This window comes from Thecamonas trahens, assembly GCF_000142905.1.
Source record: "Thecamonas trahens ATCC 50062 unplaced genomic scaffold supercont1.16, whole genome shotgun sequence".
Taxonomy (NCBI): domain Eukaryota; order Apusomonadida; family Apusomonadidae; genus Thecamonas; species Thecamonas trahens.
The window spans coordinates 114,457-129,677 of NW_013657664.1; the positions used below are offsets into that span (position 1 = coordinate 114,457).

The 15,221-nt window shown below is 62.0% G+C and overlaps 10 protein-coding genes across 11 annotated transcripts; 5 read left to right on the forward strand and 5 right to left on the reverse strand.

Annotated features, from left to right (window-relative positions):
- Nucleotides 1–2,915: 2,915 nt before the first annotated feature.
- AMSG_03921 (uncharacterized protein) lies at nucleotides 2,916–3,822 on the forward strand (the record flags this gene model as incomplete). The annotated part of the gene is made up of 1 exon (XM_013903717.1): nucleotides 2,916–3,822. The coding sequence occupies one exon, from the start codon at nucleotides 2,916–2,918 to the stop codon at nucleotides 3,780–3,782; it is 867 nt and encodes a 288-aa protein (XP_013759171.1). The 3' UTR covers nucleotides 3,783–3,822.
- A 121-nt stretch (nucleotides 3,823–3,943) lies between these two features.
- On the forward strand, nucleotides 3,944–5,543 carry AMSG_03922 (uncharacterized protein). The gene has a single exon (XM_013903718.1). It carries the CDS (start codon nucleotides 4,268–4,270, stop codon nucleotides 4,829–4,831), a length of 564 nt encoding a protein of 187 aa, XP_013759172.1. The 5' UTR covers nucleotides 3,944–4,267; the 3' UTR covers nucleotides 4,832–5,543.
- AMSG_03923 (uncharacterized protein) lies at nucleotides 4,704–5,817 on the reverse strand. The gene has a single exon (XM_013903719.1). The coding sequence runs from the start codon at nucleotides 5,555–5,557 to the stop codon at nucleotides 4,865–4,867; it is 693 nt and encodes a 230-aa protein (XP_013759173.1). The 5' UTR covers nucleotides 5,558–5,817; the 3' UTR covers nucleotides 4,704–4,864.
- Nucleotides 5,818–5,841: 24 nt separating this feature from the next.
- On the reverse strand, nucleotides 5,842–6,374 carry AMSG_03924 (peptidyl-prolyl cis-trans isomerase). Its single transcript, XM_013903720.1, has one exon. The coding sequence runs from the start codon at nucleotides 6,357–6,359 to the stop codon at nucleotides 5,985–5,987; it is 375 nt and encodes a 124-aa protein (XP_013759174.1). The 5' UTR covers nucleotides 6,360–6,374; the 3' UTR covers nucleotides 5,842–5,984.
- A 446-nt stretch (nucleotides 6,375–6,820) lies between these two features.
- Nucleotides 6,821–8,002, forward strand: AMSG_03925 (TPA regulated locus). The gene has a single exon (XM_013903721.1). It carries the CDS (start codon nucleotides 6,888–6,890, stop codon nucleotides 7,974–7,976), a length of 1,089 nt encoding a protein of 362 aa, XP_013759175.1. The 5' UTR covers nucleotides 6,821–6,887; the 3' UTR covers nucleotides 7,977–8,002.
- A 15-nt stretch (nucleotides 8,003–8,017) lies between these two features.
- AMSG_03926 lies at nucleotides 8,018–9,147 on the reverse strand (the record flags this gene model as incomplete). Of its 2 annotated transcripts, XM_013903722.1 has the most annotated exons (2): nucleotides 9,056–9,147; nucleotides 8,018–8,659 (listed from the first exon to the last, which is right to left on the reverse strand). In XM_013903722.1, exons 1-2 carry the CDS (start codon nucleotides 9,098–9,100, stop codon nucleotides 8,018–8,020), a joined length of 687 nt encoding a protein of 228 aa, XP_013759176.1. In that variant the 5' UTR covers nucleotides 9,101–9,147. The 2 variants fall into 2 exon arrangements, with proteins under 2 accessions (XP_013759176.1, XP_013759177.1); XM_013903723.1 differs by having other exon boundaries at nucleotides 8,018–9,059.
- Nucleotides 9,148–9,331: 184 nt separating this feature from the next.
- On the reverse strand, nucleotides 9,332–10,363 carry AMSG_03927 (uncharacterized protein; the record flags this gene model as incomplete). The annotated part of the gene is made up of 2 exons (XM_013903724.1): nucleotides 10,293–10,363; nucleotides 9,332–9,758 (listed from the first exon to the last, which is right to left on the reverse strand). The coding sequence occupies exon 2, from the start codon at nucleotides 9,707–9,709 to the stop codon at nucleotides 9,332–9,334; it is 378 nt and encodes a 125-aa protein (XP_013759178.1). The 5' UTR covers nucleotides 9,710–9,758; nucleotides 10,293–10,363.
- Nucleotides 10,364–10,991: 628 nt separating this feature from the next.
- AMSG_03928 (uncharacterized protein) lies at nucleotides 10,992–11,691 on the forward strand (the record flags this gene model as incomplete). The annotated part of the gene is made up of 2 exons (XM_013903725.1): nucleotides 10,992–11,097; nucleotides 11,501–11,691. 2 exons carry the CDS (start codon nucleotides 10,992–10,994, stop codon nucleotides 11,689–11,691), a joined length of 297 nt encoding a protein of 98 aa, XP_013759179.1.
- Nucleotides 11,692–11,816: 125 nt separating this feature from the next.
- On the forward strand, nucleotides 11,817–14,127 carry AMSG_03929 (acetate/CoA ligase; the record flags this gene model as incomplete). The annotated part of the gene is made up of 2 exons (XM_013903726.1): nucleotides 11,817–11,963; nucleotides 12,217–14,127. 2 exons carry the CDS (start codon nucleotides 11,817–11,819, stop codon nucleotides 14,125–14,127), a joined length of 2,058 nt encoding a protein of 685 aa, XP_013759180.1.
- Nucleotides 14,128–14,175: 48 nt separating this feature from the next.
- Nucleotides 14,176–14,885, reverse strand: AMSG_03930 (zinc finger protein 593; the record flags this gene model as incomplete). Its single annotated transcript, XM_013903727.1, has 1 exon — nucleotides 14,176–14,885. The coding sequence occupies exon 1, from the start codon at nucleotides 14,656–14,658 to the stop codon at nucleotides 14,176–14,178; it is 483 nt and encodes a 160-aa protein (XP_013759181.1). The 5' UTR covers nucleotides 14,659–14,885.
- Nucleotides 14,886–15,221: the final 336 nt, after the last annotated feature.

Below are 15,221 nucleotides of genomic sequence, written 5' to 3' on the forward strand. Positions count from 1 at the left end.
GATGAGTCAATGTAATTATATTGGCTCTGTCCAGCCGTGCGTGCGGTAGGGGCCTCGTTCGGGGACAGCTTGATCATATGCATTCACTTACAGTAGAACGATAGGCGGCGACGTTGTGGGGCGCGCAGAGGTCACGATCGTCGGGGCGGCGACGGCGGTGGGCGTGGCGGTGGCGGCGATGGTGGGGGCGGCGACGGCGGTGGGCGCGGTGGTGGCGGCGATGGTGGGGGCGGAGATGGCACAGGGGCCGGCGTTGGAGCGGGTGTGGGTGCAGGCGTAGGCATGGGGAAAGGAGAAGGCGTGGGTGACGGACCACACGGCCCACATAGAGTACATGGCTCCGATATGCTCACGGGAATATAGCCGAGCGCGCCGTTGTGGACAACAGGATGCCAGCCAGCAGGCGCGAATCGAGCATAATCGCGCCTGGAGAAGGCATGCATCTTCTCCTGAGCGGAGACTCTGACGGAGTGGCTCCCCAGAGAGGGCGTCCGGTAGACCGAGACCGGATCTTCTGGCGCAAACATGCAGCTCGTGCAAGACGAGGCATCAGCCGGCAGCGGCGCAACGTCCGAGGAGTGGACATAACCGTAGTGGTCGCCAGCCCGGACGTAGACAAACTCGTCATCGGGGCCAGACAACAGATCGAGGCGGTTGTTGGAGAGATGGGTCCTACGCGAGAGGACAACCGTGACTTGTTCGCCCTCGGCGAGCTTGGTCACCACTCGCGACGAGTCGGATGCCTTCGCCCGGACCACGGCTCGGCCCTTGGATGGCGCAGGGGCGATACAAGGTTGGGTGGTCGGCGGAACGGCCCGCGGGCGGAAGTGAGGCGACGACGGTCCTAGTTCCGGTGTAGGACCAGGATGGCGAACGGGTGCATGACCACTCGAGTCTTGAGCAAGGTCATCGCCGCCATGGCCATGCCGCTGCCTTTTGGCCAAAGTGGCAACGATGCAACGACCCAATTTTGGCGAATTGGGAAAGGCGACGGGTGGCAAGGACAGGACAGCAGGAGGAGCACAGGCGGAGCAGTTGCTAGCCATACGCGAGCAAGCCATGCATGAGATGTCACATGGCTCACAGGGCGAGCTTCCGCCCTCAGAGAACGTTCCATACGGACACGGGAAGCAAGTACCGGCTGGGGTTAGCGCAGCGTTTGCCTTGCAACTTTTGCAAACACTTGTGCCGTCGTCCGCACTGCTCGCGCAGAGCGCGGAGGGATGGACAGCCATAGCAGCGAGTGTGATCGAGGCAAAAAGGAACACAATGCATACCTGGTGGTATGACAAAGTAGGCATGGTGTGGTGAAAGATGTGGAGAAAGCAAAGGCACAGTAGGGGGTGCCCTCGGTGGTCACAGCGCACTGGCCGGAAAGTGAAGTGCTACCACACAAACGCGAGCAAGCAATTTTATGGCTGAGCTGGTGGTGGAGCACGTGTCTCACGTGCCAACTCGTGTCACGGTGGTCAACAGCACGGCATGCGCCAAAGTGCTGCCACGGCTGCCACCAATCGCTTGCACTCGCGGGCGGCTGAGCGATGCGAAGCATCTTACTTCACAGAGAGCTCCAATGGCGTCGACTTGATTGGCTCCGGGTAAGCGGGAAAGGGCATGATCTCGTGTGTACGCGAGCACGCGGCTGTGGCTCATGTACACGCGGGCCACCGTGCCAATCGGCACGATGTGCTGGCACAAGGAAGCCAGCGCAGTGCATGCGAGGAAATCTCAAGTCTTCGTGCCGGTGGAGCGACTGCTCGGCCGGCAACCGAGAGGGTGCTTGCCATTGCAAGGCTATGATCTGCTGTTGCGCTCCGAGTAAACGGTCTTTGAGACGATATGCTCCTGCGCGCAAGCCCGACTACTCGCCATCAAACCGAAGAAGCTCCTCTTGCCACGAGTGTCGATACCAAACATCATGACATTTGCACCCGTATGATACAAACTGCACGTTGCATGAGTGCCTTGCTTGTCATGATGGCACATGCATTGCTCTTGGTACGGGGGTTCTGCCCCCCCCCCCCCCCCCCCCCCCCCCCCCTTTCTGGTTTTTTTTCTCCAGCCAACAATGCCCAACACGGCCACATGCATACACATGCACATACACATACACACCACTCACTCACATCACACACACACACACACGCGCCACACACATACACCATATATACCTCCTCCTACGCTTCCCCTCCTCCCTCCTCTCTCTCTCTCTCGACGGGCTCGCTATGGCAGCACGCACACGAGGCGACGACGACAAGCAGCAGTTCCTCCACCACCTGGCACAGGTGGGAGAGATGGCACAGGGCAACAGGGATATGTGTGATAAGATGACCGAAGACTCGAATGCCGTCTCACGGAGGCTAGCTGCTCTGGAAACAGCACTTCAGTCCACAGATACCCGCCTCGACGCCACCCGTGACGCCTACAAGGAGCTGAAGGAGCTACACTTAAAGAAGCCATGACCGTGTCACCTCCTCACCGAGGACCATCTATAGACAACGACATCCCGATCGTCACTGTACATGGCACATTGTAGATCATCATGCTCTTGAGACTGTCTCTCTCCCTCTCTCTCTCTCTCTCTCTCGACTTTGCTACCGTGTCATGAGTTCTGCCGCAGCTCTCGTCACACGCTGGACACGCAGCAACCCCCCCCCTTCTCCAAGTGGAGCAACTCAGGCCCAAATACACACGCAATTCACCCCCCACATCACATCCCCGCCACCAATGTGCAAACCAACAACATACACGATCGTGTCGATCAGCCTCGTTCACACCCGCCACGACCGGTGACCACAGCGCCAGCCGTTACGCAGCCACACTCCACCACACTCCACCACCACCACCACCACCACCACACCCACCACACCCAACACACCCAACACACCCAACACAGTCACATACACACAGTCACTATGCACGACGGAGAGGGCAATGGGCTGGCAACGACATACCTGGCGGCACACAGTGGACGTGCTGAACTGAGCTTGCCAAGCGTGCCCAACGGCCATGTGGTGCGACCCAAGCAGACGCTCGATGCGAGTGCGGTCATCAATACTGAGGCCCGCAACGCTTTCCATGAGACGGATGCGACGGCTGAAAAGGTGGTCGCCTCGCTGGCGGGTTCTGTCGTCACTCCCTCGCAGTATGTGTACTCGGCGGCTGGCAAGGCTGCCATTGCCCGCTCGGGCATCCGCCCGCCGTCTGGCAGTGATGGCGACGCCGGGCTCGACAGGCTCATCCACCAGCTGACCGAGGACGACGAGAATGGTGTCGTGGGATACTTTTCTCGCACTGCGCCCATCGAAGACGGCCGTCTCGGTGGATCGCTCTCGGCCTACGCCGCTGCTGCCAACGCGTGGGAGGCATCGGTGACAGAGGCCACGGCAGGCAAGGCGCTCGGCTTTGGTCGCTCTGCCAAGGAGGTCGAGGCCCAGATCTCCGAGCTCAAGCGGCTCTCTACTCGCCCGATCCTCAAGGCTGGCCGGCCGACCATGCTCTCTACCTACGACGTGACATTCAACAAGGACGACGCCATCAGCGACGCCATCGACGCCGCGCTCACCGCCCGCCTCGCCGCTCGGGCCCGCAACGCTGCCTCGTTTGTCGCCCCACCAGCCGCCGCCAGCGCGCCTGCTGGCACTGGCGGTAGTCATGCTCCGGCCGCCTCCACCAAGCCGCAGCTCAACGATCTGGTCCGCGACTCGATGGTCCGCGGCGCCCTCGCCGAAGAGTATGGCGAGCGTGTCGCCGATGCTGCCCTACCGCTCCCGCGCGCATGATTCATTCCCCACCCCCCACCTGGCATAAAACCATTCCCCCGCCTTGCCCTCGCCACATGCCGCCCAACCCGGGCGCCGCCCCAAACCGGGCGGGTGTGCCACCACGCCGCCAGCCCGTTCCGTCGGGGCCAGCTGCTCGCCTTTGCGAGCCAGGGTGGCCAGCCAGCTCACTCGAGAGTAAGCAAGCACGCAGATAATAGCGGGATGAGCAGTGGAGAGGGTGTGGTCGGGGAGAGCGAGTTCCAGGACCGTGTGGTCAAGCTCAACGTCGGTGGCGTGCGGCACATGACGCACCTGTCGACGCTGACGGGCGGCGGGAAGCAGAATAACTTTTCTCGGCTCTGCTCTCCGGCCGGCACGCGGTAGAGACCGACGATGATGGCTATGTGTTCATCGATCGGAACGGCAAACACTTTGATGCCATCCTCGACTTTCTTCGCTCCGGATCGTTCGAGGTCCCGCCCGGCTGCTCAGAGACGAGGCTCATGGAGGAGGTCGAGTACTATGGCCTGATGTCGTTTGGATCGCTGTCTCAGGCCTCACCGGTTCCCCCGGTCTCAGACGCCGATATTGAGGAGATGCTGGTCGAGCGCAAGGCTGCAGAGTACGAGGCCAATGCGCCGATGCTGGATCCCATCCGCGATGTCATCTTTGCCACCTTTCGCGATGCTGTCGAGAGCGGCAACCCGCTGTCGTTGACGATTGTGCCGTCGCGAGAGCGCCTGCGCGCCATCGCCGAGGTCCGCGACGGCGAGGTACAGTACTCGGACCGGCTCGAGTACTCGCTCGTCGGGCCTGACAACGATCGCCCGCGCACAGTCCTCATCCGCGACGACGATGCCATCGCCACCCTCGAGGTCCCGGACAGCGTCAACACCCTGCTCTTCTCGCTCAAGCACACCCACGGTCTGAGCGTCGACGTGGGTGAATTTGTTCTTTATCTCAAGCGCAACGCAACCGGTGCTTTCTGGCTCACTGACATCCGCGCTGGCGCCTGGTCAGTGCACACACGATACTACGTCTTCTCGTGGGCACGCAAGGCGGTGTGATCGACTCTGGCTTTGTCACCCTTGGCGCATGGTTCAAAATGCCAAGAAAGTGTCGAGAGCATAGTCAACGCTGGCTTCGCGTGGCGCCTTGTAGGGGCGCTCGAGGCAAGTCTGAATGGCCTCATTAAGACCTTCGAGGCACGGCATGATCAAGCTCGAGAGGCACGTGTCTGTAAGTCCCGCATGATTAACATGCTCCTCGCTGGCGTGCGCCATGGCCATGGAGATCAAGTCAACCACACGGCTCTTGAAGCACTTGGCCCAGCTCTGGCCGTTCGTCCGATCCGAGAGGCTAAAGTTGACACTGGCCGGTGTCGGGTCCATGCCCGCCATAGCCAACATCAGGCCAACATCTTCCAAGCTGAAAAAGGCATTGGGTTTGGAACCGAGCTGATCGCGAGCAGTGCTGACAATGTCGCCGTACGTGATGAACCCGTGATGGTCCTTATACTCGTCATTGATGCGGGTCGTGAGCTGAGCAAGGAAGGCTTCCACAGCGGCTGTCGACGGAAAGAAGGCGAGGCCGACGTGAACCGCCAGGCAAGGCGCCGACCACCCGAGCATCTGAAACCTGGGGTCCGCCCAGCATGCCGCGCACGCGAGCATGGCCTCTGGGCTGAATGCTATTTCTATCAGTATGATCAAGAGCTGGAGAGGTTGAGATGAATGCCTCGGGCGACCTGGCCGAGGAGTAAAGAAGGCAGGAGACGGACGACCGACTGGCATGTGCGGCAATGTGTGACGGCAGCTCCTGGTCGCCACGCCATGCTTTTCATCGCTCGTCGGACCACCCGGCAAACGAGACTGTGAATACCTTGCCGAGATGTCGCCCACACCACGTCGGGGTGTGAGAGGAGGACGGAATGGATGGGAAGACGATGGAGGAGGTGTGTGCCGTGTGCATGCGCGAGCTGCTGTCACGATGGCATTGTCCTCCTCCTCCCGCCCCTTTGCGTCGCGATAAGTGTGGCAAGAGTAGCCCCCAGGGTTGCGTCAAGTGGGAAGAAGAAGAAGAGGAAGAAGTGTTCAATGCCGGTGTTGCGCAAGTGTGGGAGAAGCTTGAACCATCAAGTGCCAAGCCAGCTCGTCATCAAGCAGAATCCCGGCTTGATGAAAGGGAGTAGACGACAACAGAAGCGATAGCCGAAGAGCATCAGAGTAGCACGCATGAGCCGCCAGCACTTGCACCCGAGCCGGCCTCGTTGACCTTGAGCAACTCGACATCAAAGACCAGATCTGCGTTGGGCGGAATAGCCTGGCCGGCTCCTGACGCGCCGTAGCCGTAGTCCGAGGTCATTGTGAGGACAGCACGCTCACCAAGCGACATCTGCATGACGCCCTCGTCAAAGCCACGGATGCAAGCCCCAATGCCGACGACAAAGGTGAAGGGCTTGCCACGATCACGCGACGAGTCGAACTGCGACCCGTCGGCCTTGAGCGTGCCCACGTAGTGCATCACCACCGTGTCTCCCGTCTTGGGGAACGTCTCGCCGTCGCCGGCCTTGGTCGTCTCCTTGGTAACACCCATGCTTGAGATAGAGTTAAGTCTGCCCTCTGCTCGCGCTCGCTGCCGTCTTACCTCCGCCGCTCCGTCTCTTGTCGAGTCGTCGTCGCCCAACCGGTCTCCGCCCTTCCGCTGGTCTGAACGCGCCCCCCCCCCTCCCCCTCCCCCGCTACGCTCCACAAGCGACCAAGTACGGTCGCACGGTTGTACAATCGTAGGGTCATCCATCTTTCCGGGTCACCCGATCATTCAGTCGCCCACTTGTCTATACTCACAACCGATCTCATCAACTCACAACAATACAACAATGGTCCAAGCGGTCTGGGGGGGGGGGGGGGGGGGGGCCAATCGTAGGCGACATGCTGACATGATACTCGTGACACGTGGAGCCGCCAAAAATATTCTGCACAGGGCGAGAGTGTGCCGAGCCGGCAAAGATGCAACGTGGCGGGCAGGGAGATAGCTGCGAGGCCGAGTCGCGGAGCGAGGCTATGGACGGGCGAGTGGAGGGAGGAGGGGAAAGCACACGTCTCCGCAACCAGGTGCAGAAGGATGCGGATGACTGTACGGAAGAATGTGGTTGTGGTGGGCATGGTCTTGTGTCTCATGGCTGTGGGTATGCTAGCTGAGGCAGCGGCGACGGCCGGGCCGGGCCGGGCGGCGGGAGGCACGCCGCCTATGAGCAAGGCTGACGGGATGGGCAAGAGCAAGAGCAAGAGCAAGACGGTGGGCGATGATGGTGGGCGCGTGGATCGGCGTCGTGGCGGAGGAGCGGTGAGTGGAGGCAGCAAGGATGGCGACGTGGTCGGCTCGGCCAAGGGCAGCTCACAGACGGCGGCGGCGGCCAACGACGACGACGGTTTTGTGGCGTCGTCGATGGCGGCGCTCTCGATGATTATTGTGTCTGAGATTGGCGACAAGACGTTCTTCATTGCTTGCATTCTCTCGATGCGGCACCCGCGGATGATTATCTTTCTGGCAGCGCTGGCAGCGCTCGGCTTTATGACGGCCATCTCGGCGGCCATGGGCTGGGTCGTCCCGCTCCTCGTTCCGCGGGAGTACACCCACTGGATCGCCACGATTTTGTTTGCCATCTTTGGCGTTCGCCTGCTCAAAGAGGCGCACGAGATGCAGGGCGATGAGGAAAACGACGAGCTGATCGAGGTGCAGGACGAGCTTCGCGAGAAGCACCTCATGTCATCTGACTCGGAGGAGGCCGACGTCGAGGCTGGGCTTGCCGGCGGCGCAACCAACTTTGGCATTTCACTGCAGGACGCCGGGCCGGGCACGCCGCGGCGGCCGCGGTCGGGCAAGAAGGCGCGCAAGGGCTCGGCCGCTCCGTGGTATGCCATGCTCGTCTCGCCCATCTTTGCGCAGTGCTTCCTGCTCACCCTCCTCGCCGAGTGGGGCGACCGCTCGCAGATTGCAACCATCATCATGGCCGCCTCGCGCAATCCGTATGGTGTCACCTTTGGCGGCACTCTCGGCCATGCGCTCTGCACCGGCGTCGCTGTTGTCGGTGGCCAGGTCCTCTCCGAGCGCATCTCGGTCAAATCGGTCTCGTACGTCGGCGGCGCGCTCTTTGTTCTCTTTGCCATCACTTCACTTGTCCAGGGGCCCGACGACGGCGGCTCAGTGTAGCCACAATGAACACTCTCTTTAAGCCAGTGTCGATCCGGGCGCTACAACCCAAACATGTCATTCTGCGCCGCTGCCATCCGCCGCTGGACGTTGGACTTGACCACACCGACCGACGACGGGCCGCCCAGTCGCGGGCCGGCACGCACTGATGCGTCGACAAGCCCAGACTCAAAATCATCGAGTCCGGACGAGTCGGAGCGGCTCTCGTCGTCGAGCTCGGCCTCGAGCACAGTCTGAGCCCGCGCCCGCTGCGTTGCGCGTGCGCTGGACGACGCCACCGCCGCAGCCGACGTCATCGAGTTGGTTAGCGCCGCGTTGGAGCGGTTGATCGAGGCTAGCCGCGCATTCAGCGCCGCCAGCGAGTCGAGAACCGACGAGCCTGATGCTCCTGCCAGCGAGATCTTCTTTGCGCCATTGCCGCCATCATCGTCAAGCTTCTCGTCGTCAGGACCAGAATCGGCGCCGCCCCCAACCATGCGCGGGACAAGCGTCGCCGGCGCTGCTGCCTGCGGTACAGCAAAGCCTACGCCCGCGCCTGCGTCAGCCACGCCTGCGCTAGCACTGGGCCTGGGCTCTGTGGTAGGGACCAGGAGGGTCGATCGCGCGTGCAGGCCAGCGTCCGACACCAAGTTGTTGATCCGTCGCAAGTCCGCCGCGCTGCATCCATGCCTCAGCGCGATGCCCTGTCACCATCCCCCTCATCAACGTGAACCAGCAATGTGTGAGTCAACACCCTGCCCTGCCCTGTGCTGCCGTCACGCCGCTCTGAGTCATCGACTCGCACGTGACAGCGTCCGACGCACTGCTACGCAGCCACGACCGACGACAGCAGAGACAGCCATGGCAGCGAACAGCATGGAGAAGCACATGTGCTGTCCTATGTTGCTCTAGCAATCCGGCACATCGTTGCAGTCGTCGCCATTGTTGTCGTCGTCGTCACCGCCATCGCCCTCTCGTCATCGCCTACGGGCTGTCCCCTGCAGCCCGTCGTCGCGCTCGGTGACCATGTTCGACAAGCCCCCCACCTCCCCCAACCACACACACACACACACACCATGCCTTCCCTTCCCTACACCTACCGCCAATGTGTCTCCAGGTGCAATGATATAAGTCTGGGTCTCCATACCAGCCTTATTGCTCGGTAGTGCCTGTGTGAGCCTCGTGCCGGTCACGACGAGTCTGCCTCGTCCAATGACTGACAAGTTGGAGGGAGGGGGGGGGGGGGGGGGGGGAGGGAGGGGTTGATCATGATCACGACACCACGCCCTTACAGAAGCACATACACACACCAACACACACATACACATACACACACACGGATAGAGTTCTTTTGTTTTTGTTTGCTGCTCAAGCACTCAGGAGCGCGGGGCACCACGGCCAGCGCCACGGCCGGCGCCGCGGGCACCATGGAAGGTGGCCGACTTGGAGTCGAAGCCCGAGGTCTTCTTGTCCTTGCCCTCACCGCGGAACGAGTCGCGGTCGCGGGAGCGGCGGTCGCCGCGGCCACCACGGCGGTCATCGCGGCCGCCGGCATTGCGGACCTGCGACTGCTGGGTCTTCTTGAGGGTGGCCGGGATGATGGTGGCCGGGAGGTGAAGGAACTCACGGATGTAGTCGAGGCCCTCGTCGGTGAGGAAGTAGTACGAGTACTGCCACGCGTACGTCTCACGGACAAAGCCGCGCGACTTCAGCGACTTCATCGTGTTCATGACCTCCAGGTTGGTCGCCGCCATGCGCGGGTGCTTGGGAGGGCCGTGTCCTTCTTGACGACGCAGACGCCGTCTGCACACACACACACACACAGACACACACACAGACACAGACACACAAAGCGAGCACACATATACCACACCAATGAGTTACACGACCAGCTACTTGCGCCATGCACCCTTACGCGTCTGGACAGACATGCTCTACACCGCTACTTTCCCGCCACCTCGGCCTTGCCCATGGCTTTAGGGCTGACGCCCCGCAGACACAAACAATTTTGCACCATCCACGGCCTCACGCCGACAGACCCGGTAGCCACTCCAAGGATCCAGCCGGAGCCCAACCAGGCGAAGCGTGCAGAGCTCCATGTGGAAGAGCTAGCAGTGGGGTCAGGTCGCTGCATACTGAGCGGTGTCGGCCCCTAGACTTAGAGGTAGCGGTGCGAGGCCCGCAAAAACGTCGATGCCCATCACCGCCACCGCCGCTGACCCTGCCAGCGGCCGCCACCGATAACGGGCTAGCGGGTGGCCAGGGCCGAGCAGGTCGGTATGGAGTGCATGGGTGTGGAAAGGGGAAAGGGATGCCTTATTCACCTAGTGTACGTACCCTGGAACAGCTTCTTGTAGATACCAGCGCGGACCTTCTTGGCAATGAGCATGGTGAGGCAGTGAGAGAGATACCAAAGTGAAAAACAGTGTGACTCATTCCATTCATTCGCGCGAGCTCAATTGCTCCGCCGTTCGTTCGAAACGAACCGGCTCAGCCACCAGCCGCTCGCCGCACTGCCCCAGATGCTGCTGTGGCAGGCCGCGAGTACAGCGAGCTGCAATAGGTAAAAGGAGAGAGGGTCAGAGGGGGATTCGGCCTTCAAGCTCGCTGTGCGATGTAGGGACCAATGTCGTGAAACAGCTCTGATCAGCGGCGTCATGGCCTTGGCTCGAGAGCTGCGCGGTAGCCGGGACCGACTCGTACCGACCGATCTCCCCGTTCGCACATCGCGCTCACTCTACAGTAAGATGGCAATAGCTCTGCAGGCCACTGCCATGAACCGTGATAACGATGTCTCTGTAGTTTGAAAGAGCAGCGGACACAGCGCAGGATCGATCGATTCTGTGCGTTGCACCCTGACCGACCGAGCAACCGAGCAACCGAGCGAGGGAGCGATCGATCGGTGGTGTCGAGGTGAGTGAGAGTGCGAGTCAGCCATCGTTGACGGAGGTGGAGGAGGACGTGGAGGATGAGCCGTCCGGTAAAGCTACTTGAACCACCCACACACCCGTCGTGAGTACAGAGTAGAGGAAGGCAATGCCGCGTCTGAGCAATGATGAGTTTCTTGCTGAGATGGGCAAGCTCCTTCGCAAGGCTGGCGAGAAGGACAACCCGTCGTCTGTCTCGCTCACCATGAAGCACGGTAGGTGTGGGAAGGTGGAGCAGGGGGGGGGGGAGGGGAGAGGCGGGGGGGGAGGGGGTTAGGGATGACTTACATGTGTTATGGGTATTGTGTTGATCTGGATGTATGGGGGTGGCCAACGTGGTGGTCTTGGGCCTTTGGTTTGGGTGTGGTGGACTTGGACGTTCGTCGCTCCGCTCTTCTCCCTCGTCATCGTCGTCGCTCCGCTCTTCTCCGTCGTCACCGTCGTCGCCCCACCCTTCCCCCTCGTCGCCCCGCTCTTCTCCCTCGTCACCATCGTCACCATCGTCGCCCCCACCCTTCTCCCTCGTCGCCCCGCCCACCCTTCCCGTCATCGTCGTCACCCCTCCCATCTTCCTCACCATCGATTGCTCGTCATCAATCGTCATCGAGACAATCGCAGTCGTGGAAGAGGTGGTGCAGAACAAGGGTAAGAAGAACGAGAACGTGGTGGAGGAGGCAAGATGCCTCATCCGGGCTCGGTCTGGCAAGTGCAAGATCTCCACGGTTGTCCGCCCTCGGAACAGGGTTCAGTTCTCCATCGCCTACTCGACCATTCTCAAGTCGAACCTCAAGTCGCTTAGCTCCCATTAGTCCTTGATCTGATGACCGCCAGCGGCCACTGTCGTCGCGCCGCCCGTAGTTGTCCGTAGCCCCCGCCCCAAAATGATGGCTCTGCTCCCACCCGAGTCGCGAGGCAAGAGTTGAGGTGTGTGACAATGGCATCGAAAATAGGCCATGAGACACAACCCCACTTCTCCCCCCATCAAAGAATCAGGAACATGTCCGAGACTGCCTCGCCCTGCGACGGGCGCCCCGAGATGACCCAGCTTCACCCGCCGCCGCAGACGGCTGCCAACGTTGAGGTAAGCGCCACATAGCATGAGGCGATTGAGATGTTGCTTGACTCTTCCCTTGCCAAATTGCACTCCCTCATGCGAGCTAGTCCGCCCTGTACAGCCGTGACATTGCCCACCCTGGCCGCCAGTTCGGCGCGCTCGAGCGTGACCGTTTTTTGCTTGTTCGGCTACGCGCCACCAGCTTTCTTTGCTTGGCGGAAGTGGGCAGGACAGTGCGCGACTCACAGAGCGGAGCCGGGGGGGGGGAGGGGGGAGACAGTCACTGGAGGCGTACCAGGCAATGTACAACGAGTCGATCACGGATCCGGACGGGTTCTGGAGCCGGATGGGCAAGGAGCTGGTGACCTGGCATCGCGAGTTTGATACCGTCTCGCACGGCTCGTTTGCCGAGGGCGACATCGCTTGGTACCTCGGCGGCGAGCTCAACGTGTCGGTCAACTGTCTGGACCGGCACCTGAAGACGCGCGGCGACAAGGTTGCACTCATCTGGGAGGGCGACGAGCCCGGTGATGTGCGCAAGTTCACCTACCGCGAGCTCCACCGCGAGGTGTGCAAGCTCGCGTCGGGCATGCGCGACGCCGGGGTCAAGGCCGGTGAGTGCGTGGCGCTGTACATGCCGATGGTGCCCGAGGCGATCTTTGCCATGCTTGCATGTGCGCGGCTCGGCGCGCCGCACTCGGTCGTCTTTGCTGGCTTTTCGGCCGACGCGCTCCGCGACCGCATCCTCGACGCCGGCTGCCGGGTGGTGATGACGGCGGACCAGGGCGTGCGCGGTGGGCGGCGGACGAACCTCAAGAAGACGGTCGATGAGGCGCTCCTTGAGTGCCCGGGCGTCGACCTGGTCATCGTCCACCAGCGCACGGGCGAGACTGGGCCGGACGTGCCGTTTGTCGCCGGCCGCGACGTGTACATGGCGGACCTGATGGCCAAGGCCCGGCCGTACTGTGTGCCGGCAGTCCGCAACGCCGAGGACACGCTCTTTGTGCTCTACACCTCGGGCTCGACCGGGCGGCCCAAGGGCGTGCTCCACACCTCGGCCGGCTACCTGGTGTGGGCCATGATGACCCACAAGTACACCTTTGATCTCCGCGACGATGACGTCTTTGCGTGCATGGCCGACATCGGTTGGATCACCGGCCACACGTACAACTGCTACGGCCCGCTGGCCAACGGCGCAACGTCGATGCTCTTCGAGTCGACGCCGCTCTACCCGGACGCCGGCAGGTACTGGGACGTGGTCGAGCGCCACGGCGTGACCCAGCTCTACACCGCGCCCACCGCCATCCGCGCCCTGATGAAGTACGGCAGCGAGCCGGTCCAAAAGTACGACACCTCGTCGCTGCGAGTTCTCGGCACCGTTGGCGAGCCCATTGCCCCGCTCGCTTGGAACTGGTACAACGAGGTCGTTGGCGCTAAGCAGTGCACCATCGTCGACACGTACTGGCAGACCGAGACCGGCGGCCACATGCTCACCGCCCTTGCCGGCGTTACGCCGACAAAGCCTGGCTCGGCCACCCTGCCGTTCTTTGGCGTCAAGCCGGCCATTGTCGAGCCCGACACCGGCAACGTCATCGAGGGTAACGAGGTCGAGGGCGTACTCGTCATGCAGCAGCCGTGGCCCGGCATGTGCCGTACCGTCCTCGGCGACCACCAGCGGTACCTCAACACGTACATGACGGCGTACTCTGGCAACTACTTTACCGGCGACGGCGCCATCCGCGACATGGACGGCTACTACTGGATCACCGGCCGCGTCGACGACGTTGTCAACGTCTCGGGCCATCGCCTTGGCACCGCGGAAATCGAGGCCGCCGTTGTTAACCACGACGCCTGCGTCGAGGCCGCCGCCATTGGCATCCCGCACGAGCTCAAGGGCCAGGACATCTTTGTCTACGTCATCCTGCACAACGGCTACGAGCCGAGCGACGACCTCGCCCACGAGCTGCGCGACGCCGTCAAGGAGGGCATTGGCTCGTTTGCAAAGCCTGCCGCCTCGAACATCGTCTTTGTCGAAGGCCTGCCCAAGACCCGCTCCGGCAAGCTCATGCGCCGCATCCTCCGCCTCATCGCCACCGGCGAGGAGTCGCGCCTCGGCGACGTCTCCACCCTGGCTGACCCCGCCGTCGTCCCGGCCATCATCGCCGCTGTCAAGGCCAAGCGCGACGCCTAACTAGCCCCACACACACACACACACACACACACACACACACAAATACCTTTACGCAATCGCCATCGAAGACATCTCGGACGACTCGGATGTGGCAGCAACAGAGGCGGCGGCGCCCGACGGAACGAGCCCCTCCGAAGTAGCCAGCAGCGCCGGGCCCGAACCAAAGTCAGAGGCCGGGATGGCGGGCTGGGGAGCGAGCGAGGGCAGGGCGTCGACGGCCTTGGCGGCCATGGCGCTCGCTGTGACGGCCTCAAGAGCATCGACAGCAGCAGCACGCTTGGCATCGTCCAGCATGGCCGGAAGACCCGGAGCAAGGCCCTCCTTGCCATTGTCCACGGCGCCCATGCCGCCAGCAGCGTCGGCTTCGGCCTGGGTGTACGGCTTCTCCTTGCGGAGGCGCTTCAGCTGGCGCTTGTGCGGCTTGCCACGGCGATGCTGCTCGAGATTTCCCAAATCCAGAAAGTGCTTGGCGCACGAGACGCAATAGAACTGACCCTTGCCCGGAAGATCGTAGTCCACCGCCTGGTTCATCAGCTTCTCCCGCTTGGCCGTCTGCAAGTCGTCGTAGATCTGGTCCTGGCACCGGTAAAGTTGCGCGTCCGGTACGCCTTGTGCAAGGCCTTGTTCTTCGTCGCAGCGCCCTTCTTCTTCCGGTATCCTCCCGCCATGCCTCCTTTCCCTTCCTCAAACACGAGTGAGGTGTGTTCCTCTCCCTCGGCTTCTCCGTTCATACCCCCTCCCACCTCCTCCCCCCCCCCCTCCTCCCTCACCTCCCTCTCATCGTCCCGGGATGGATGGGAAGGATGGCCTCCTCCAATTGGCTCCCTCCCCGTCCCGAGCCTGTGCCAGCCCCCCCCCACACACCCCCACCGCCCCCCCTCCCCCCTCAGCAAAGGTCATCATCATCCACCCATTGGACCGCTCTTTTGCCATCAGCCACCGATACTGAATCTGTTACATCTTGGCCTGCTGGAGGAAGGTAATCTTGGCCCAGAGACTCGCGATCGGCTACATAGTTGTCCAGATCCGTGTATCCGCGGCCTCTCCCCCCCCCCCCCACCCCAGAAGCATTAGCGAACAGTCTTGTTGCTGAT